This window comes from Rhinolophus hipposideros, assembly GCF_964194185.1.
Source record: "Rhinolophus hipposideros genome assembly, chromosome: 17".
Lineage (NCBI taxonomy): Eukaryota > Metazoa > Chordata > Mammalia > Chiroptera > Rhinolophidae > Rhinolophus > Rhinolophus hipposideros.
In genome coordinates, this window is record NC_138063.1 from 56452232 (window position 1) to 56475497 (window position 23266).

Consider the following 23266-nt stretch of genomic DNA (forward strand, 5'->3'; position numbering starts at 1 on the left):
AGGGACATACAGACAAACCTCTAATCAAAATGCAATGATGAAGGAGTACATGGTATACTGGGAACCCTGAGGGGGCCACTGCCAAGAGGCCTGAGCAAGGGTTGGGGATACTGTAGCACCATAACAGTCACTGCCATTGACAAACTGTCAGGGTCCCATCGGGACCTCAGGAACACTCTAAGTACTGCACCCAGAGGGACATCGTGCAGATAATAGGATACACCAGTGATGGTGCACTAAGGAGCAAATAGCTGGGTGGGAATAGAGGAAGGTGCAATGACCTCTGAGTCCAGAAAAAGGGACAGCACCCAGCAATGACAACTACTTCAGGGGCTACCCGGCAAGAACTTGGACCACAGGAGAGATGACCATGGTCGTAAAACTCCTACCAGAGCAGAGCGCAAATAAAGGCCTGGTTTCCCTTCCTCATCTCTCCGCCTAATCTCCTGCCAATGCTCCCACTAGCCAACCCTGGCTGGGACCCTGGGAAGGTGCCTCCAAGGACAGGAAAGTCAAATGGCACAGCTGGGAAGGGCAAATCTAACGATCTACCCAAAAAGGCTAAACGGGAGCTCCAAGAGTGACAGAGAAAGTGGGGCAGGCTGCAGGACAGAGTGCATCCCCGGGCACTCTCTGCAGCTCAGGACCACCACAGCACACGTCTGGCAGGGTACAGCAGGACAGGCTCCAAGGCATGTGAGGACAGGCCTACACAGAGTGGGGATTCTGCCCAAAGGCGCAGTGCCTAATTTTGTCAGCTGAGCTCCCAGGACTGGGGACCTGAAACCACATACACACAAAGCCGTGCCACTGTCTTCCTTGTTTTGCTCTAACAAAAATGTTTTATGTACAGAAAGACATGTGATAAGCAAAACATATATTTAATTAAACCTATCATTGGGATTTTCATCAGCCCTGGGCTGAGTGTTTCACAAGAATCCTTGCACGTGACTCTCACAACCACCTAGAAGGACAGGTCCCCGTATTGTCCCTCTTTCAGAGAAGTATGCTGCAGCTAGAAGCTGGACACTTGCCCCCTTAAGGCCACTGCAACCAGAGAAGCAGACCTCAGCCTCCATTCCTGACTCAGGAACTGGTGCTCTGAATCCCCAGGCACTGCCCCCTGACACTGTCACGAGTCATCTCATTAGATCAGCATGAACAGCATAGCTCTCTTTTATGTGGCAAAGCCAAACATATTTTTTGTTAAACAGAGGCCCCCTCCTCACAAGGGTTAGAAACCTGCCATAGAGGTTCTTCATCTGGGCTGCAAGGTTCAGACTTCCATGCTGTCACTTCACAGCAAAGTAGGAGAACCAAAAGGGAATAGAGGTGCCTACCAAGGAGACAGAAAGGGAGCCTGGACGTGCACTCAAGCAGAAAACAGCATAAGAAACCACAAGAAAGGCATAAAGTTAACAGCAACAAAAATTAAGTGACAGTTGACAGCAGAGGACAGGCCTGTCTGACCAGGACCAAGAGAATCCTTGTCACCTGCTCACAGTCCACACTTCAACACACAGCGCATTCACAGAGTGAGGGTCACAATTCTCCCTAACAGGAAGGTCGCTGCCACCAAACCCTGCTTCAGATCTCCAGCTATGCTAGCCCTCAAAACCACAGCTTGAGTCCACGGATAGAAACAAACCTTGGGCCCGAGGTCAGGGAAGAAGATGGTCTTGCCCATGAGTGTACCAAGGCAGACACTGTGCTTACGCTAACCTGAAGGCCTCTAAGCCTGGGCAGGTGAAGGTCAGCAGAGAACTACCATGGACAACTAGAGCAAACTCATCCCTCATCTAAAGCAAAGACCAGACAAGAGATCCCTTATGTCAGTCTGCAGTCCACCTTCCTTCCCCATCACTGGCCACATCTGCACCGCGCCCTGACACACACACTGCCTTGGTACAGGATGGGGCCCACAGGGTGCAAAAAGTCCCCTGAGTGATTACAACACATTTTCCTCCAAACCACCAAGGCAGTGTTTCTCCAGCTGCAGTCAAGACTCCCCATCTACACCCACCTGGGGCTTCATGACACTCAAGTTCACAAACTACCACTTTCAGGTCCAATGTCCGTATGAAGGTTACTAGAATTCCCTTCTAGGAAAAAAGTCAACAGCTGCTGGTTTTAACTACCTAGTTATCTGACAGCCACACCTGGGCATTCCTACTCAGTGCGGCCCTTCTGCTCTCATCATGGCAGCAATGGGAAGAAATAGGATCAACCTTGTGAGTTAGATGCCTAAAGATTTTTTTAATGTGAATACTCACGTGCGCGCGTGCACGTGTGTGTGTGTGTGTGTGTGTGTGTGTGTGTCTGTGTGTGTAATAAAAACCAGATCACTAACTTAATTTCAGGGCTCAATTCAATCCAATTATTCATTCCAACATTCCAGCTGTGTGGAATGACCAATGGCACCAGCCACAGCCGTCTCACTTCGCCCTCTGCTTGCATGCCCTCCAGTGTTGGACAAGTGGCTGTGCTAAAGTCAAGGAGCCACAGAAGGGCGCCTGCCCCATGCTGCCAGGCCCCCTTGCGTGTTCCCTACTGCTCTCATCCCCCCACCCCTGCCCCCTTTTGGGAAGGGAAACTGATTTCTAGGTCACACATCTCAGTTTACAGGCGCAACATCTGGGAAGCCCTCCTAAGTGCACCAAGTACAACCCAAGAAACCTCCACTGGTATGCTCCATCCAGGAGGTACAGCTACTCTAGTTCTATTTAAATGAGGGGATTAACATTCATTTTTAAATTATATAATTACTGTATTTTCAAGTGCAAAAAAATGATGAAAATGATTTTAAAATCCATGAACTTGACAGTCAGAAAAAAAATCACTATCCGTGCATCAGTATGTTCTACAATTCTTGTTTCTATACGCATACACACTGTGTCTATCAACACACCCAGCTTTTCTTACATAGACTCAGTAGAAAATACACAAAGAGGGCAGCTTTATTGGTGGACATTTGAACTGTATTTACCGTTTCCCTGAAAAGAAGACCTAGCCGGACCATCAACTCTAATGTGTCTTTTGGAACAAATATTAATATAAGACCGGGTCTCATTATTAATTTAAACATGGTAATAATGCACAGTCCTGCAGAGTAGCAGCTGGTGCATGTATGGTACCTTTACTTGGTATTTCCTTGAGGTAAATTCCAAAAATGTTATTCCAACAATATGCATATTTTTTGGGCTCTTGAAACATCATCAAGTGACATTATCAACCCTCCAGAAATGTCACTGCATTCCCAGTGAGGCTGTCACCAACAAAGAGAATGCTCTACCTGCACACCTGTGTAGCTCTGAGCTCCCTCACCTGTGAAGGTCAAGAGCACTCTGACCATAAAAGAGACACTTCGTTTGTCAACCCCCTGTTGCACAGCACTGGCTTATGTCCTGTATCTGTTTTCCAACAGGGGTGGTCATCTTTCTTATTATTGCTGTTTCTGCTCATTTAGAAACCTTTCAATGTTAAGTGATCTTCAGGCCCATGCTTCTGCTTCCCTACTATGGACATTCATACCCTCCGAGCAGTGAACAAGCTGGGGAGAGTGACCTCAGTGCAATACCATGGCTCCGTTGCAGAAGGGCCCAAGAATAAGCCGCACCTTAGAAGATTATTGTGAAGATTCAATATGAGCTAACATATGTAAAGCAGACAAGAGAACAAAGTGTTGGCTATTACACCTCTCTATGCTTTAAAGAAACCTAAACATCTCATCTTCATTCTTTATCCTGTAGGGAATTTTCAGATTTTTATCTCCCAAAGGTCATCACTCATTTCACACCTTTATACACACAGAGGAGTGTGGTCTTAGGTCGGTGTCTCAGTGTGCATCACTGGTATCTGGGCCTGCCTGTGGGGCACCACCAGCACCACCAGTTTTAACTGTACCTTGTGAGGTGTCCTAATAAGCACAGCGCAAATCCTTTATGCTAGTGTTTCCATGTTTCTTTAGGAATCCTTGCCCACAGGTTCTTACACAATTGCTCTGAAATCTCCCTGGACCTTCAAATAGAATTGGATTAAAATACCGTGACTCTCGGGCTGGCCCAGTGGCTCAGGCGGTAGAAGTTCCCTGCTCCTAATGCCGAAGGCTGCCGGTTCGATTCCCACATGGGCCAGTGGGCTCTCAACGACAAGGCTGCCGGTTCACCTCCTCGACTCCCACAAGGGATGGTGGGCTCTGCCCCCTGCAACTAAGATTGAACACGGCACCTTGAGCTGAGCAGCCCCTGAGCTGCTGCTGAGCTCCAGGATGACTCAGTTGGTTAGAGCGCGTCCTCTCAACCACAAGATTGGCGGTTCAACTCCTGTAAGGGATGGTGGGCTGCGCCCCCCGCAACTAATAACACCAACTGGACCTGGAGCTGAGCTGCGCCCTCCACAACTAAGACTGAAAGGACAACTTGACTTGGAAAAAATCCTGGAATTACACACTGTTCCCCAATAAAGTTCTGTTCTCCTTCCCCAATAAAATCTTTAAAAAGTATACACGTATCATGACTTTCTTCTCGCATACCCCCACAGCTGTCAGCAAACCTTGCTGGCTCAACCTTGAAGACAGGCCCAGAATTTATTTACCTCTGCACACTACTCAGCCACCACTCTGAGCTCAGCTACTCTCATTCTTGCTGGAGGGCCACAAAAAACCCCTCTGTCCTTTGCGCCCTTTCTTTTTCAGAATGATTCCTTAAAAAATATGTCACTTTTCTAGTTATGCCTCTAACGTTTTCCCATCTGACTCTGAGTGAAAGCCAAAGTTGTGACAATGACCATGAGGATATAAACAGCCTGGTGTCCCACCAGCTCTGTTTCCTAAAAACTCTACCCTGGGCTGTGGCTCTGGCAACAAAGGCCTTTCCACTGACAGCACCCTCCAACCTCAGGTGCTCACCAGGAGTCCTTTGCCCAGATCTGTCTTGTAGCTCCCTTCCTCACCTCTTCCACGTGTTATGTTCTCCACGAGGCCTCTATGTACCTTTTTAGAACTGGAAACCATCACAGACCCCTTTCCTTGTTTTGTTCACATTTACCATTTGGTTTGCTGTTTTTCTTCATCGAATGTTCCAACCCCACCCCCCAATCAGAAAGCAAGCAGTGGTGCCTATATTGTTTCCAGCATACAGCAGGGATGTGTTATCAGAAGGAACGAGATGCCCTGTCTTCTCTGTCAAGTTCTGTGTCTCCTCAGTTCTGGTCCTGCTCACTTGTGAAATTTCCTCCTGGATATTTTGTAATTTTTGTTGCTATTGTGAATGAGGTATTTTCTCCATTGTATTTCCTAAGTAGCTACTGCTACCACACAGCACACTTCTGATGGTTATACATTTATTTTATAAGTGGCCACTTAAATATCTTTTTTAAGTTCTAACCATTATTTAGTTGATTCTTTTACGTTTTCCAACAATCAAATTGTATCTAAGTATTGTTGGTCTCCTCCCTATAGTTCTATCTTATTTCCCTTTCTTGCTTTATTTCAATGGCAAAAACCTCCAGAACAATGTTAAAGGGTAATAATGGTAACAAAAGTAATTCTTGCGTGCATGAAGAATGCCCTTGGTAACTCACCATTAAGTATGATGTTGGCTCTTGGTTTAGGTTACAGAATCTTTATTATATTCTTATATCCATCAGTAATAAATATCATTTTTTTAAATAAATACAGAATCTGTTGGGAAAACAACAAAAGTTCTTAACCAACCTATTGTGATAAACCGAGTAACAGACTGCCAAACATTAAATCATCCTCAAGCTATGGGACTAAAGCACATTTGGTCAGATTATTACTCATAGATTAAATTTATTGCAAGATCCTATGTGTGTTTTGAGAACATTTCCATCAGTTTTCATAACTGTCAATCTATAGATCTCCTTTTTGGGGGTATCCCTATCAGGCTTTGGTATCCAGATAATGCGAGTTTCTTATTTTCCACAAAAGTTCTAGAACAGCGGCTTACTATGCATGTTGCGTGGACAAGTAGAATCTGTATAACCAACGGGCAAGCATGAGACTGAAACACTAACTTCATCCACAGCTGCTGATCAGTTTTTAATGATTTGTTTTCCTGGAAAATTGTGCATTTTGTTGTTTGCAAGCACTCCCATTTATTAACATGTACTTTACATGATATTTATTTTTCCATTGAATCTGTGAAATTCACTTATTTTTCTCTTTTTTCTTGGTAAAATTGCTCAGATAGAGGTAGAAAAGGACAGGCTAGGGGCTAAATCCACTTAAGGATGTTTTGTTTCGCCCACAGAGAATGTTATTTTTAAATCTGCATAGGTTTGTCATATTTAAGCATTCAAAATCCAGATTTCTGAGTCGTCTTAGGTTTGTTCTTTTTCCATCTTGAAATAATAGCTTATTCCACTTAGCTTCGTCTCATTTAATAGGAAGGTAGGCACAGTATAAACCCATCTGGCTTCAGCCACATCCCCTACCTTTCATCCATAAAAGTAGTAGCTTAGATTCAGAGTGCTTGTAAGCACTTTACCTGTATTATTTCACTTTACCCAAGAATCCAATGTAGGTGCTTTTATTACCATTTTAACAAGGAGAAAACGGAGGCACAGAGAAGCTGCTTGCTCAAGAGTTCAAATTTATAACCACACGACTACCCATTTTTTCTGTAAATATTTGTCATTCGCTTTTATTTCTTCTTTTACCCAAGAGTTTGGCAGGTTTTCTTTTCCAAGTAATTTTTACTTTCTATCTTACATTATGGTCAAAAACATATACTGTCAGGCTGGGATTTTTTGCCTAACCACTTTGTAATGCTTTTCCTGATGGCCTAATTTGTTCAGTTTGATTTCTATAAATATTCCATGGTCATAGAATAAGATCTATTGAAACAACTTTATTAATTTAATCCCACTGTAAACATCGTTCACATCTTGTTCTGCTCAATCTACAAATACAGAGTTAAATTAACCACTTTCAATATTGCTAGGTTTTTTATCTACTTCTAGATTTCCACCAGTTTTCACTTTCTATTGTTCGCTTTGTGACTCTTCATATAAATATTCACATAAACAGTCACAAGTCTTATAGTTCTTCTGTTGAGAATATGTAAACAGCAACCAAAAACGGAAAAATCTTCTCTGTCCCAACTGTTCTTTAAATTACATGTGCCTTGGGGCTCAGTTGGTTAGAGCATGAGCTCTGGGCAACACGGTTGCCAGTTCGATTCCCACATGGGCCAGCGGGCTGCACCCTCTGCAACTAGAATGAAGACAACGAGCTGCCACTGAGCTCCTGGGCAGCCAGATGGCTCAGTTGGTTGGAGCTTGTGCTGTCAACCACAACGTTCTTGGTTCAACTCCCACAAGGGATGGTGGGCTGTGCCTCCTGCAACTAAGATTGAACAATGGCAACTGGACTTGGAGCTGAGCAGGGCCTTCCTCAACTACGACTGAAAGGACAACAACTTGACTTGGAGCTGATGGGTCCTGGGAAAAACACACTATTCCCCAATAAAGTCCTGTTTCCCTTCCCCAATAAAATCTTAAAAAAAAAAAAAATTACATGCATCTAATACTAGTAGTAGTAACCCTGCTTTGTGATTTTTCCTTGTTTTACTTGTGTTTTCTATCTTAATTTTAACCTTCCTAAATACTTAGTTCAAGGATGCGCCTCTTCTAGACAACGCGTAGTTGAGATTTCGCTCTTGAACTCAAAAAAAGAAAGGCAGGGAATCCCATTCATTTGCACTTTACTGTCACGCAGACATGTACGTTCGGCTGTTTACTATCTCTTCTAGTAAGGACTATTATTTTCTGTCCTTTCCCTGCCCTCAGAGATCAGAAAAACACACATCCATTTACATTTCTGAAATTGGTTACAATACATACATATTTTTAAAGTTTATTTTGCTATGGATTCAAGAATAAGTTTCTCTTTACTGTTTACGTTCGGAAAATATTACTGGTTTATTGGGGCGGGGGGCATAATTTTACTTTCTATATTCAACAGGTAACTCAATGGGAAGGTTCTTGGATTTCAGACCCCCATATTGTATTTTTCAACTCATTCAGATTATACATTTTCTAAGAATTGGCAAGTGCACTTTGCACTTAACTACACTGACAATATGAAGTCCAGACTGTGTTTAAATTATTTAATTTTACTAACAGTCCTGTTACCCTGCAATGTCACTGTTCTTGGACTTATTATATCACAATTCCTTAATCACAATCCCTAAACCCAGAAAGCTCCAAAACCCACATTTTCTCCAAATTTGGTGCCAAAAATAATTTAGCAGTAACACCTGACCTGGACTCATGTGAAGCTATTTATAGTTTTAGTTGATCCCATTTAAGTGAATATATTTCACGGAAGTGCCAATGCAGTAAATAGGCATGTTAGAAATATAGAACATATGTACCTTATTACCATTCTAAAATGTGAAATATGCTGAATTCCAAATACAGCTAGCATGGGTTAATGTATCTATTGATATACAATGTAATAATATAAAACATAAATACATTTCCTAGCATCGTCTGCCAAGAGCCTGTACACAATGGGTAGCAGTGATCAATCAACAAGCATGAGCAGCACTCAGACCTTAGTTTCTGAAACCACTCTTCAACAAAAGGAACATGGCTTCCTGGAGAAGTGTCAGATTCCACGACTAGCCAGGGATAATACAAGAAGAGCCTGTTGGTGCCAAAAAGTAAGGAGGTGTGCCCCAAAAACACCAGGATGGGGGCATGACGAAAGGGCACAAGAATCCAACCCAACAGCTCTCAGTGGCCAAAGATGGAACAATTTGACCAGCAAAATAAATACTGATTAATACTGATTATAATATAATCTGGAGTATAATAACCTGAAGTATAAAATAAGTATCTTTGAGTCCATACTGATATAACTGAAGGAATAAATAAATGGGAGAAAGGACAGCTCTTCCTTACAGAAGAATTCTAATTAATAAATGTAAAAGAAATGAGAGAAACAGAAAATCACCTTTAGAACACCACAGTAATAATACCATAGGCAAATTCACCCTTGAGTGCTGTGAGAGGTTGAAGGAAGAACAAGGTATCTGCAGTGTGTACCGTATTTCCCCAAAAATAAGACCTAGCCGGACAATCAGCTCTCATGCGTCTTTTGGAGCAAAAATTAATATAAACCGGGTCTTACATTATAGTAAAATAAGACCGGGGAAACATGGTAGGAATGGACTAACCTTGCCAAGCTGAGGTCTGGCCTTTACATCAGGCTCCTAGGAAGGAATCTTAAGGTCCCTGGAATGTCCTGCCTGATAGGTGTATTTCTGTTTACCTGGGGGCCCTGGGCCACCCCAAATAACAATGTGATTTATGGCGGAGGCCTTATGGCCCTGACGTCTGGATAGCAAGACTTGGGTGAACTCCTGTGTCTGCCAATACACTGTGTGTGTTGTCACACAGTGGGAGAAGTTAGCACTGTCTCAACTGCAGGGAGAGGCCAACTGGAAGCTTCACACTAGAACTCTCCTGGACCCTGAAGTATGCCTCTATTCCCTTGGCTGACTTTATTCTGTATCCTTTCACTGCAATAAACCATGACCATGAGTTCTGAGGCCTCTAGAAAATTATTGAACCTAAGACTGATCTTGGGGAACCTCGAACTTGCAGCTTGGTATCAGAAGTGAGGGTGATCTCACAGACCCCTGAGATTTGCACACGATCTCAAAGTACCTATCTCAAAATAAACATTTATTAATTACAAAGGGAAAAATAAAACGTCACAATGGAGAAACCTGGCAGACAATCCCTTAACCCAGTGATCAAGGTCAGCATCACCAGTAGTATGTTGATTGTATGTGCCTCAATACAATACAAGTAGGGTACCTCACTCTGGCTCCAAAAGATCTATAACCTCAGTATAATCAAGAAAAAGTATCAGAGACACCCAAACAGTAACATTCCAGACTACGGGACCTACACTCTTCAAAAGCATCACGAAAGGCAAGGAAGGGCTGAGGAACAGACAGACTAGAGGAAGCTAAGGAGTTGCAACAATCAAATGCAACATGGGATCCCAGATGGGACACTGAAACAGAAAAGACACCAGTGGGAAACTGGTCAAATCTAAATAATAGGATGGTGGCCATGATCACTGAGTTAACTTCGGTAAATGTGCCATAATTGGGGGAAAATAAGATGAAGGGAGGCTGGGTGAAGGGTTACCACAACTGGAGGACACAAATAGGTGACAATACGTATGGAATCCTGCCAACGAGGGAAGCATTTTTCTGCAACTCTAAAATTCTAGCAAAATAAAATGTCAGGGAGTGGGAAGGAGGAGCACTGTTAGCCCCAAAGATTTTAGAAAAGGGATTGTGGACCTTTTTATATTCCTCTGTCTCTCTGCTGGTTACCTTACTTCAAGAAGGCTTTTCAAGGATGTTACAAGCAGCAAAATGTGAGCCTTCACTCTTACATGAAAATTCTTCTACTGCTTTCATATATGAAGGCTAAATACTTGGCAGGTTCCAGATTTCCATTTCCCACAAGTCCACCGAATGTTTAAATCAACACATGTGTAAAAACATTTTGACCACTATTGGAAGATATTAAGAAACCAGCTCATTATTTTGAAGAGTGATAAACAGAAAGATTTGGACATTTATCCTGACTTTCCTATATGAACTGTACTTCAGGGTAAAGGAATGATGAGAAGTCGCTCTTTATAGAAATATTCTAGCTAGTAATAAGAAAGAAATGACAGAATATCCTTTCTGCCAGCCCTAAGGAAGTAATAGATCCAGTCACTGGTCATCGATGGCTGCTAACAACACAGGACAGACCACCAGACATCAGGGCCCCCTGGAAGAGCCTCCCACTATCTGCAAAGGAGTTTTGCTAACCCCCAACCCCAAGAATCAAACTTCAAGCAGACCAAGCCTATAGATGTATGAGGTGTGATCAAACAATACGGTGAATATTTAAATTTAAAAAATTTATTAGAGCAAGACACATTGCCATTAATCCCCATCAAAATACACTCCCCCTTGCTTCGAACACACTTATCCCATCGTTCTTGCCACTTGCTGAAAGTCCTCTTTAGTGAGTATCTTTAGTTGCGACGTCATGGCTGCCTGGATGTCCTAAATCATTTTGACTTCGGCGAAGTCATAAGTCGCACAGTGCCAGATCCAATGAATAAGGTGGATGAGGACACACTGTAATGTTTTTATTTGACAGAAATAAAAAGAAGCGACGTATGACACGGAGCGTTGTCACGATGGAGGAAGATTTACAGAACACTTTAAAACATACCTTCTCTCAACTGTAGCTCACACCTGATTGACTAGGCCAAACAAGTTGAAACTTGTCACACACTAAAGTTCAACGTGCCGCTTCCCATAGTGAAGATCCCTGCCTTTCCGCTGAATGGCACTCAGCAGCAGCATTCACCATATTTTGTGATCACAACATGTGGTACATGTCACTGCTGGTGTGGTAATTTCTGTCAAATAAAAAAATTGTGTCCTCATCCACCTTAGTCACTGGATCTGGCACCATGAGACTTCTGGCTCTTCTCCAAAGTCAAAATGATTCAGGACATGGAGGCAGCCACGACAGCGCAACTAAAGACACTCACGAAAGAGGACTTCCAGAACTGCTTCAGAAAGTGGCAAGAACAATGGGGTGTGTTTGAAGCGAAGGGGGGTATTTTGAGGGGGATTAATGGCAATGTGTCTTTTATTGTAATAAATTTTTTTTATTTAAACATTCACCATAGTTTTGATCATACCTCATAATTACTAATTTATAGGAAACAGAGAAAACAGAAGGACCTGCTAAACTACACCACAGTGATGCAATCAGCAAAATTCACACTGGCCAGAATATTCAACAAATATATGGGAGGGAGAGATGGAAGGAGAAACCTGTAGATGTAAAATAAAATAGACTTATCATGTCAACCAATAGTAATATATGAGCCTTATGTGGATTGATTCAGTTATAAAAACCATTTATGGGATTTGAGACAACTAAAATTTAAACAACTGCTAGATATTAATAAAGGAAATACTGTTAAATTTTTAATGAACCAATAATAGTACGATTAGTATGTGACTGTTTTTTCAGTGTCCTCATTTTTTTTAAAGATAATGCTGAAATATTTACAAGAACTATAAAAATAATGTAAAACCACCTCTACAGATGTTACTCTAAAGCAATGCAATGGGTATAACATGTAGTATACACCTGAATGTCCGTAGTATTTTTTTTCCTTCAAGCTGAGATTATCTATTCAGTTTAATAAAGGCATTTGGTTCCCTAATTAACTTTGCCTAATACGTGTATGTGCTAAATTCTATCATTCTTTCCACACCATTATCACCACCACCACACTTTCTTTTATGATCTCTGCAAGTTCTATTTGGGCACTTTGTGAACTGTGGAGGTAACACTTCCTCCGTAACAATGAACATTGACATGTACGACATTCCTTATAGGGCAATAGTTGCTTTAAGATCAACAGAAAATAGGGGGTTATTATTATTTTAAAGAAAAGTCCATATTATTAAGAAGAGAAAGATATGAAATTATATTGCTAATCGTACATGTCCCGTGATTATTTTGAAAATAAATTTTATATAAATGAAAACACAATTGAAAACACAAAACAGCATTAAAGAATTGGCTGTTACATTTACAAAAAAATTTACAGTAGTTTCCTTTAAGCACTGCAGTCCCACTATTCCATTTTTAGGATGGACAGACGTATAGACGCATGTGACAACAAACTAGCAGGACCTGTTGGGTCCACTTAGTGTTTTTTAAAAATTCAAAATGTTGCGGACATTTTAAATTTAGAAGATTTCAACACAATTCTGAACTGGGCATTCATAAGGCCACATGCCACCCAGGGGCTGGCTCTGGGGACAGCAGCAGCCCCGTCCCGAGTCTTCCCAATGCCAAGGTCAAGGACCAGCGGCCATTTAGCATCAGGTTTCCATCGCTACTTTTCTGACACGTTCTGTTTTGCTCTTTACCTTGTAACAGGCACTGGAGTTTGCAACCACTAATTTTGACACTGCTTTTTAAGGTAAATAAAATATCCATACTGACACTGGGGATTTTGCTAGTAACTTTTTTTCCTTAAATTCACATAACACTAAGGAGTTGATGAAAGGGCATTCTGAACATAAAAGTAACACAAAGAACACAGAAACACCTATTCTGTGTGTTTCTTCTGTCCTTAATTAAGCCCAGGGTGACTCTCAGAAACCTTACTCCCCCAGCACTGCAGAACACACAGCCTCACCTGCGTTGCTCCCAGTTCCTTTCTGCTTTTTTTTCTTGGCTAGTTGAATGGCTCGGGAATCAGTTCTTGCTGAGCCCCCATTTTCCTGAGATCAAAGAAAAGTGTGTCAGTCACTTGACCCAAACAGCAAAGGTAGAGTAGCAAGGGAACTACTGAAATGTAGTAAGTCTGTTTCCTGAACAGAGTGGAGTCCAATACTCTTTGAGAATTTCCAGCAAAGGCTCACAGAGAATCAAATGCTACATCGAATTATAGTGATAGCTAAAAGAAATCAGAATTGGAACAGTATACATAATTTTATTATCCAGAGAAGCAAAGTTTATTCCTCCAAAGTCTAAAACATTAAAATATTTTATACAGAAACTGTTATAAAAAAAATTACATACTTCTCTGCTGTCTGAAACAAATAACCAGTCTTCCCTCAGTGATTCATGATTAATTTACTGCAGCACTTCCCAACACTTTGCAGACTATGCCACATAATGCTTGTATGGCTGATCTGGGGATGTCCTATTCCACATACGTACCCACTGCAGAGCCACTCTGGCAGCAAGTGCTCGATTCCAAGTCTTACAGACCAAACAATAATTGTGATACTGAATTCAGGAAGTTTACTGAGAGAGCCAAACAGTAGTTAAACAAGACATCAACCACTGCAAATTTGTTTTTTACATGAAAAAGTTTAATACTTATCACTACAAGAAGAAAAAGAACCCTCAACAGCTTATGGCATACATGTAACCCATTCACCACACACCACCTGTGCTCAGAGACTCGAGGCAGCCCAACGTCACACAGCTAGCGAGGAAATGAACAAGGGGTCAAGATCAAGGTCATGGCGGCTCCTCCTGCCTTCACCCAGTTAGGCTTCTGACAATGCAGTGGCACCAACCAACTACTGTTTCCCAAGGCACCAAAGCCCTGCACTCAGGCACTGCTTCCCTACTAATCTCTGATCCTCAGCCATCTCCCCTACTGGACCAAGCACCTGCATACCTGGCAACCGTTGCAGCCGCCCAAGCAGAGTAAGGTTAGCACATGGCTATGCCCCCTCAACAAACGCAACATCAGAAGAGGCTCAACAAGAGGCTGAGCTCTCAGACTGAAAGACATAAAAGCTGGCTCTATCGTAGATGGGTTACCACATCCATCACAATTGATCCTAATTCAAAGGATTGAACTTTTAAAAGAAATTGTGGTAAAATAAGATTTAGTATTTTGAATAATACCACCATCAAACTTAACCTGTGCCACAATGCAAAAAATCTATTTGATTATTCCCATCTGAGCCTGAGGAAAAAGTCAGACTCTCTCCCAAGAATCTTTAAATTATTTTTAAATTAAATTATATTAAATGTATACCTGACATAAATATAATTAAAGTATATTGTCAATCCTCAAAACTAGAATACTCATAACCCTCCAGAAATAAAGATTCACAAACCATTTCCTTTTTTTCTTAATCTTAATTTTTTTAAAAAATTGTTTTGCCTGGTTTTCAAGTGTCCATTAAATCATTAAAGACAGCTGATGACACAATTCCTCTTCCTCTGGTTATCAGTAATTCTATTATGACGTGAAAAGCACAAAAGCAGAACATCTCAGCGTTATGAAATACTCCCAATTTTCTTCAAGAAGACACATTATCATGCAATAACAGAACTCAAAAGGACCTTAGAAATCATCTAGCTAAACCCCCTCATTTTAGAAATAAATGAGAATTTAAGGCTCAGACAGGTTAAGTGATTTGTTCAAGGTTGTAAAAACTAGTCAGTTCCAGACTCAATGATCAGAATTCAGATTTCCAGACTTGTAGTCCAGGGCTCCATTCTTTCACAAACCAGTAAGAAATGTCTGCACATAAATGATTAATCCAGAACATCCTCAAAATTGAGTATAAGAGAGGTGAGCTATCTGGTGGTGACTGAATATAGCACTTCATACCAAATAGAAGTTGCCGGTCCCTGCACTGAGCCCTGTGTCTTTCTGAGGACTGTGCTTTTCTGGAGGGCTGGAGAACACAGGCCGGGACACCCCTCTGCTTCGTTCTTGCTGCCTGATAGCATCAGGGCCAGGAGATGAGTCTGGTTCCACTTTGATTGGAGCAGGCAGTTCTAACAGTTCTGGGATACAGGTGTTTCCCTGGGGGGTGCTTGAAGAGGTCAGTGTGGTGGTGGTGTTCACCGCTAACTTGCTGCTGGAGGTCAAATCATGTGGGTCCTGACTCAAGTTCTTCACAGGCAGAGCTACAAGACAGCCTAACGCTCCTGCACTTACAGTCTGCACATCATCCATATTGAAGTTGTTTTGCTGAAGAACCGTGGCTGCTGTCCCGAGAACAACAGGGCTGTCCAAACTTGGAGGAATGTCACTGTGGGCCACCAAGACCAGTGGGTCCACTGGCCCTAAGGCAGTATTATTAGCAGGGAGGCTCCCTCCAAGGGAGGAGCTTACAGAAGTCACATCAATAGTCAGGATCCCAGAAGTCAGCGCCTCATCTGAGGCCCCCGCCACACCACCCCCACCGGCAGGTGCATCAGAGAAGAGCGCCGCCAGGTCTATGTTGTTGAGCTCGCTTTGTCCTGGGCTGCCAAGGTCACTGCTGAGTGGAAGAGAACTGGCAGCTCCTAGCTGAGGGAAGATATCTGAAAAAGAAAGGAACACTAGTTATTTTATGCCTTGAGAAGACAAAGAAGTTTCGTTTGTGTTCCAGATGTTAGCAAGAGACACATTAAGGCAACTTCAACTAACTTCTTTCTGCTCCTGCTGCCTTGCACACTAAACGTAGCCACATACTGAACAAAGGCAGGGTGACGCCGTCAGGCATTTTACGTATGTTGTCTCAAATCCTCGAGCTGACAGGGATTTCTCCAGACAGGGGAAAATGACTCGAGAGTCTAAATAACGTTATTTCTAACATCATATTAATTGGTAACAGGCCTTGAATCCATGTGATTCTGGACACAAACCCTATACTCTTTCTGCTATGTAATAACTACCCCTGAGAAGACTGTAAAATTTTCCAAAGAACGTAAATCTTCAGAAGTCCAACACAAGCTAAACTCTCATTCTGGGGTATTTTTGGAATCAGCTCATGTCAACTCATGTCTCATCAAACTCTACGTCCCACTGCACAACAAGCTGCCACTCTGAAACAGATTTGAGTCATCTGGGCGAGTCAGTGAGAAAAAATTGGCCTGTGGACCCCAGCTCTAGGGAGCTGCAGAGAACTTAAGAGATAAGGTCCCCCCAGGTGCTCTAGAGATGGGCCACCCTCCACCAACGACCACTGTGTTCCCAACCTCTAATACTTCCCCCTCTCCTCAGACTCATCATCTCGAGGGTGCAGAGTCTGTTGGATCATCTTTGTCCTTCAGCACCAGGCAGTGCCCGGCTCTTAAGTAAGATTTAATGATTATATAGAAACGATTTTAGTAGATCCCTCTTCATTCAGTTTTTTTTTTAAACATCCTTTTTTTAAAACAAAAAAATTGGGGAAGAGTGTGTTTCTCCAGGGCCCATCAGATCCACGTCGTTGTGCAGTCACCGTTTTCAATCTTTAGCTGCAGGGGGCGCAGCCCACCATCCCATGTGGGAATTGAACCAGCAACCTTGTTGTTAAAAGCTAGCGCTCTAACCAACCGAGCCATCCAGCCACCCCTCCAGAAGCTCAGCGGCAGCTTGTTGTCTTCAATCTAGTTGTGGAGGGCGCAGCTCACTGGCCCATGTGGGAATCGAACCGGCAACACTGTTGTTCAGAGCTCGCACTCAAACCAACTGAGCCATCAGGCCGCCCCCTCTTCATTCAGTTTTAATTATTGGTCCTAATACTCTTCAAGCATTTGATTATTTGTCATCCAATTATGTAACTTAAAATCAGAACAGCCTAAAGAGAATGAACATTAACATAATTTTTAAAAATTTCAATAAATATTCAAGTTGGGGGTTTATACACAAGTACACCCAATCATCCCAAATCTGAGGACTCTTCAAGCACCAAGCAACAGTAGCACAAAGGATTTGGGCAAAGGAGCCAAACGAGAACCTGACGTTATTCTTTCTCAAGAAATTCTTACCTGCAGCTTCTAGAATGTGCTAGTCCCCAGCCAGAGGGAAAGGCTCTCAGTTGCCTGGCTCTATTCCTCCCACACCAACTGTTAGCTGATCTCAAACTCACACTTTCTAGTTGTGGACACCACGTCAGAGTGCCTATATTTCTCATGCAAACATACGAAAATCTTTAGACCACCCCCCCAAAAAAAAATGAAAAAATAACCAAATTCAGAATATATCTTCTTTAGTTGTTGTATTACTTCAAAGTTTAAAAATAGGATCCACATATTATTGCTTCTTCATTAAGTATTTCTTAGTACTAATAAAACATTTTGAAAGAAAATGGCAGTGACTCTTTGGAATAATTAAAAATGAAAAACTGCCTCTTTTTCAAAACTTTCTAAAAATTCCCTTGACAATCTTGAGGACTCAGCTCCCTATAAAAAACAAAATAATAATAATCTCAGTGCAAACAGATACCAATTTGATCACAAATTTCCTATTTAGCACTTTATCAATTCCACAGATATTTACTGGAGACAGGCTAAATGCAAAGGCCAGGTATTAAAAAATCATTAAATAAACATTAATTAATAGAGCATCTAACATAAGGTTATAATCATGACCTTGCTCCAGCCTTCAGGCAAATCCTTCTCCTTTCCGCCTCAGTTCTTTGTCAGTGACATAGTGGTGAGGACCTTCCCCCCGACCCCCAATCTAGGACAACTATGAGGGAAAACTCAAACAGCCAATCCAAGGCCTGGCATAGCCCCTGGCAAAGTTGGTCCAAATAAATGAAGTTCCCAAGTACCTATTTCTCATGAGGTGAGCACAGGGTCAACACCTGGACATCTACACCTAACATACGGCATGGAAGAATGACACAGAACTCAATGTCACATCATAAATGCAGAGCCTGGGAAACACGGGCACTACAGGAGCACCTGAGAGGCTCTCACATCCAGAGAATAAATGGTGCTGTTGTTGACTTCTGAATGAGCCAGGCGAGGCAAGGGGAAGGAGCAGAGAGGCCAGGCGCATGGTATCACAGAGCAGCAGCTCAGAGCTGGGCAGGAGCAGGAAATTTTAGAGATAGAGGCAGGAACCCAAACGATCACCGAGGGCGTCTCAACACCAGCGTAAGGTGCTTGACTGGCCTCTGTGAGCCAAGGTAACAGCCTCTCATGAGTCCTCAAGACACACAGTGTTTGGAAGGGCAGCTTCTTTAAATACAAAGCTGAATGGCAATCACTGTTAGAGCCAAAGAAGGGAAGAAGTGACCACACTAAACAGGATCAGAAGAAGCCAAAGGAAGGACACAAACATTCATTGAACTTATGAAGCTCTGCTGCAGGCATTTTAACAGGATATTTTATTCGAGAACCACTTAAATTATCTTCCATGTTTAAAAAATGGGGAAACTGAGGCTAGCAGACCAGTACCCTGCCCAGGATCACACAGCTGGGAAGTGGCCGAGCCCCAAGGCTGGTGCTGTCTGTCACACAGATGGCAATGGGCAGGGCCTGGTTAGCAACACACTCAGGTAACTCTATAGCTAGCTAGGATTTCACTGCCCAGGACCTGCCAGGGAAATCCTTCTGCCAGGTGCAGCAACCCCACCACGCCCCAGAGAGCAGGGTGCTGTGAGTACTCTAGGGGACAGGCAGCCACATGCTCTCTCAGAGCCCTCAACATCCTTCCTGTAGGACTATGCATGTGGCCTCGAGAGGCAGGCTTCTAAGTCCCATGCCACCATGTGGCCAGATGAGTAGATCCTCATGTGCCCAGACTCCCCCTCTGGATGACTGTTGTGGTTCCCTCTCTGCCCTCATGCCCCAATCCAATCCATGTCCTGAAACACAACTCTGTTCTTGTCTTCAAGGACTTTCCTCAGCAGCGGAGTGGAGAAGAGGAGACAGGAAGGAATGCTCAGAAAGAAGCACGGGACTTAGAAAGAAAAGCTGAAGAAGATGGAAATGGTGGAGGGGCAGGCTCAGAACTTTGGACAAAGGTCACAGGAGGACACAGATTTAGGAGACACATGCTAGGAAAAGCCAACAAAGTGAAAGACTGAGTGTTCTTCAAGGGAAGCACTTCAGACAAGGAAGGATCAGTGAGGCAGAGGCAAGAAGTGGCAGAAGAGTCCAAAAGAGGCCATCACGCTTGGCAGCCATGGTCCAAGACCTCACTGCACTAGATTAACTTAACCTAGGACTCAGAAAACTTCTGAAACACAGTTTTACTTCTGTGATACATGTTGAGCTTACACATCGTTACAGCTCCCTAAGAGGGACGTAAATCAAGCAGACCTGGGTGCCGGCTGTGCTGCCTAACCACATGCGCCTTCATGCTGTGCTTGGAGGTGAAGAGTCTATTACAGCTGGAGACTGGGCAACGGCTTTTTGGAGCGGCCACATCCTGCAGGTGTTTCTTGGAGTGAATATAGAGACTGCTGCGAGCAGAGAATCTGGCACAGCACCCTGGAACCAAAAGAATGAAGAGTGTTAAACCTGCAGATTACCAACGAACCAGTGTTGACATTTCCTCCTCACATCAGAATCATGAGATAACGCATGTCCATGCTTTGGTCACTGGCAAGGGACATACACCTAATATCCCTTGGAGCAGCATCACAAGAAATTAAATTTGAAAGCAAACTTTTTAAAAGGAGACTTGAAGTCCCACACCAGTAGTGTATAAAACGTGTAACCTTGGACAAGTTAACTCTAAGCCTGTTTTTTCACCCATTACACAGGGATGCTGGAAAGATTAAGTTAAATTGTTAAACAATGCCTTAAACATTCAATTGCCAAAAATTTATACAAATCATCTCTATTAAGTTTACTATAAAAACGATCATAATCCGAGGACATTTAGTTAGAAGCTATCTCAATAAATCACCAAGGCCAAATCTTTTCATTTTACCAATGAAAAACTGATGCCCAGAGGGACCAAGCAAATGGCCCTAAGTCAGGGACACGAGCAGAGCCTGGAGTTGGCACTGTTTTGCTGACTACTCAACTGCTTAGCCAGTCAGTAAGACCACAAACCTGCACATGGTTCAGAGGGTACACAAGACAGATTAAAAAATACAGCCACCTTCATCCATGCCCTGATTTGCTACTGTTGGAGCTCTGCACCATGGGGACAGAAGGGGGAAGCGGGGTTCTTGGCAGCTACAAGCTTGTGACCTGGTAGGGACATGTGAACAACCAAGTGTCATTACAAAGGGCAGAATAAAACCAGCCGTAGGGCTGTGAAGTGTGATGGAAGCAGAAGAAACAGTACACCTCTTGAGATGATAGAGAAAAGGTCTCCGGAGGCAGGTAGCATGTGAGGTGACTGGGCCTCCACAAGTGGGAGGCGCCAGCCGCAGGAGACCAAGCCAAGGCGTGGAGCCATGAAGATAGCAGGGCCAGGAGGACAGAGCCTGCTCTGGAGCTCAGCATGACTGGATTCCCAACTCCAGCTCAGCCCCCTGCTAGTATGTGGCCTGATTTATCCTTGCAGGTGTCCTTTTCCTTTTCTGTAAAGTAGGGATGTCACCTCCGTCACAAAGGTTATGAAGACTACATAACCATCACCATCCCACAGAGCACTCACGCAGCACCTAACAAAGTGGCAAAGAGCATCGTCACACTGTGGTACCTCCTGGGGTGGCAAGGAGGAGTTGCTGGAGTCCAGGACCCAGAGGAGAGCTATTTTAGGAAACGAGGCTACAAAGGTAGGATAATTCCAGATTAAGTAAAGGCTTTAGCTGCCTCTAAGAGTAGTTTTGAACTTACTTCATTTTCAAACAAAGCTTCAAACTTGTTTCCTGGTCAGGCTCATGAAAGAACATTTGGAAAACACAACAGAACAGATACTGTAGGTCTCAGCCCCAGCGCACTGTCTACGATTCCGGCTTCGCTCCGTGCAGTGAATGGCAGTGCCTCTACCTGTCGTATCCCTAATCCCCCTTGCAGCTGCGAGTCCTCAGCACAGACTTCTAGAAGGAGCACACAGAGCAGAGGTGCTGAAGACACTTTTCAACCAAACTGCTTTCCCAAGGGCAGGGGTCACCACAACGGGGATACCCGCTACACTCTCGCCAGCAGCTGAGTTTCCATTTTTTTAAATATTTGCTAATTCAACAGGGAATAAAATACATTTCATTTTAATTGTATTTCCTTTGATGACCAGGAGTGTGATCATTTTCTCATGTGTTAACAGCTCTTTCTAAATTTAATATCATCTAGTGAAATTTGCGCCAGTTCTTTACAAATCAAAGATATTAATAAACAGCAACCCACCTTTATACCAAGTCAATCGACCCTGGAGAGGGGTGAAGCAGCCCATCAATGACAACCTTCTTTCCAAACCCCCAGCTCCACAGGCACCTGCTCAGATCACATCATCATTTACATGGTGACCACACAAATATCTACCAACCTCAACTCCATGTGAGACACTCTGCGACATACCAGAGACACCATCACACATGCCCTGGAGGAGCTACCATCTCAAATACGCTGTCCTCAGCCCTCCACCTGCCCTCCCTCATACATGCTCTCTGTTAATGGTCCTATCCTCTCCTCCTCCTCCTCCTCCTCCTGTTACCATGGAAAAGGAGAGCGGTGGTTGTTTTTAACTTTTTCTTACGAAACATTTCAAACATCCACTAAAACAGAGAAAATGGTATAATCACCTGAACTCAAGAATTATCAACTCTCGCCCTATCCGAAAGAGGGCTCTGAGACCCCTCCATCAAGCTCCTGCCTTCACTGCCACTCCCCGAGAAGAGAGTTCTCAACCAACCACTGCCCCATCACCCCTCTCTCTCATTATCTGCATCTCTCTCTACCTCTACCGGTGCCTCAACACTCAACTTACTCAAAGTTCTCAAGGATATAGTTATCAAAAAAAAAACAAAACACCCCTCCTACGTTTTCCTTCAAACACCTCTAGAAGAGGGATGGCACAAGCATCTTCAGTCTTGCCTTAGCCCACCCCTCATGTACCAGAGCAGAGCTCTCCCCCAGCTACCCCACTGAACCTTGAACCTTGCTCTATAAGCAGAAAGACCAGATGACCCTGTCTGCCAGAGGAGCCCCACACATTCCTCATCATTCTGTCGTGCCTCAGCACTCGGGACCCTCCTTTCCTAAACCTCTTCTCTTGGCCTCAGTGCCACCAACTTTACCATTCTCCCTTTTTCTTCTTAAGCCCCTCCCAGGGTCCCTTTCTACTTTTTTACCTGAGTTTGTGGGTTTTGTCGTAGGCCTTCTTTTGCTATTTAACAGCGATCATAATAATAGCAGTAGGTGACATTTTCTGATGGTTTCTATATGCCTTAATTAAACAACTTATTGAAACCTCACAACAACCCTATGAGGATTTATTACCACTTTGCAGATGAGGAAAAGAGGCACAGAGAGCTTAATCTGCTTGTCCGAGTTCACAGAGCTACTAAAGTGGCAGGTCTGGGATTTGAATCCAGGCAATCTGACTCCAGCATTCACACTCTTAATCATGATCCTGCCTCTCTTCGATATATAGTTGACCCCTGAACAATGCAGGGGTTAGGTACACTGACTTAACATTGAAAATCCACATCTATGACTACAGTCATCCCTCTGAGTATGCAGATTCCCAACCACGGAGTTGACCCTTGAACAACATGGATTTGAACTGTGTGGGCCAATTGAGCTACGGTCAACTGAAAAAAATGTGCATGTAAGTGAACCCACGCAGTTCAAACCCATATTGTTTAAGAGTCAACTGTACACTATTCTTTGAGAATTGCATCCATTTCCATGGCTTACATGATTACTGGTGGGCTGCCTGCCTCACTCCAGCCCACCTACTCACCAAGCCCCAGCAGCATAGCCCCCTGCCCTCTGAGTATCTGAACTTGGAAAGCCCACGGTACCTAATGTAGTATGTCCAAAC

The 23266-nt window shown here is 43.3% G+C and overlaps 1 protein-coding gene across 2 annotated transcripts in view; it reads right to left on the reverse strand.

The window, feature by feature from the left end:
• The window catches only part of ZXDC (ZXD family zinc finger C), a 46017-nt gene that overhangs the window by 16856 nt on the left and 5895 nt on the right, over positions 1 to 23266 (reverse strand). For both annotated transcript variants that reach the window (XM_081078538.1, XM_081078537.1), the window contains exons 5-7: positions 19645 to 19815; positions 15227 to 15927; positions 13283 to 13367 (exon numbers count right to left, since the gene is read on the reverse strand). In XM_081078538.1, the coding sequence (XP_080934664.1) occupies positions 13283 to 13367; positions 15227 to 15927; positions 19645 to 19815 (957 nt within the window). The remainder of the gene's footprint in view (positions 1 to 13282; positions 13368 to 15226; positions 15928 to 19644; positions 19816 to 23266) is intronic.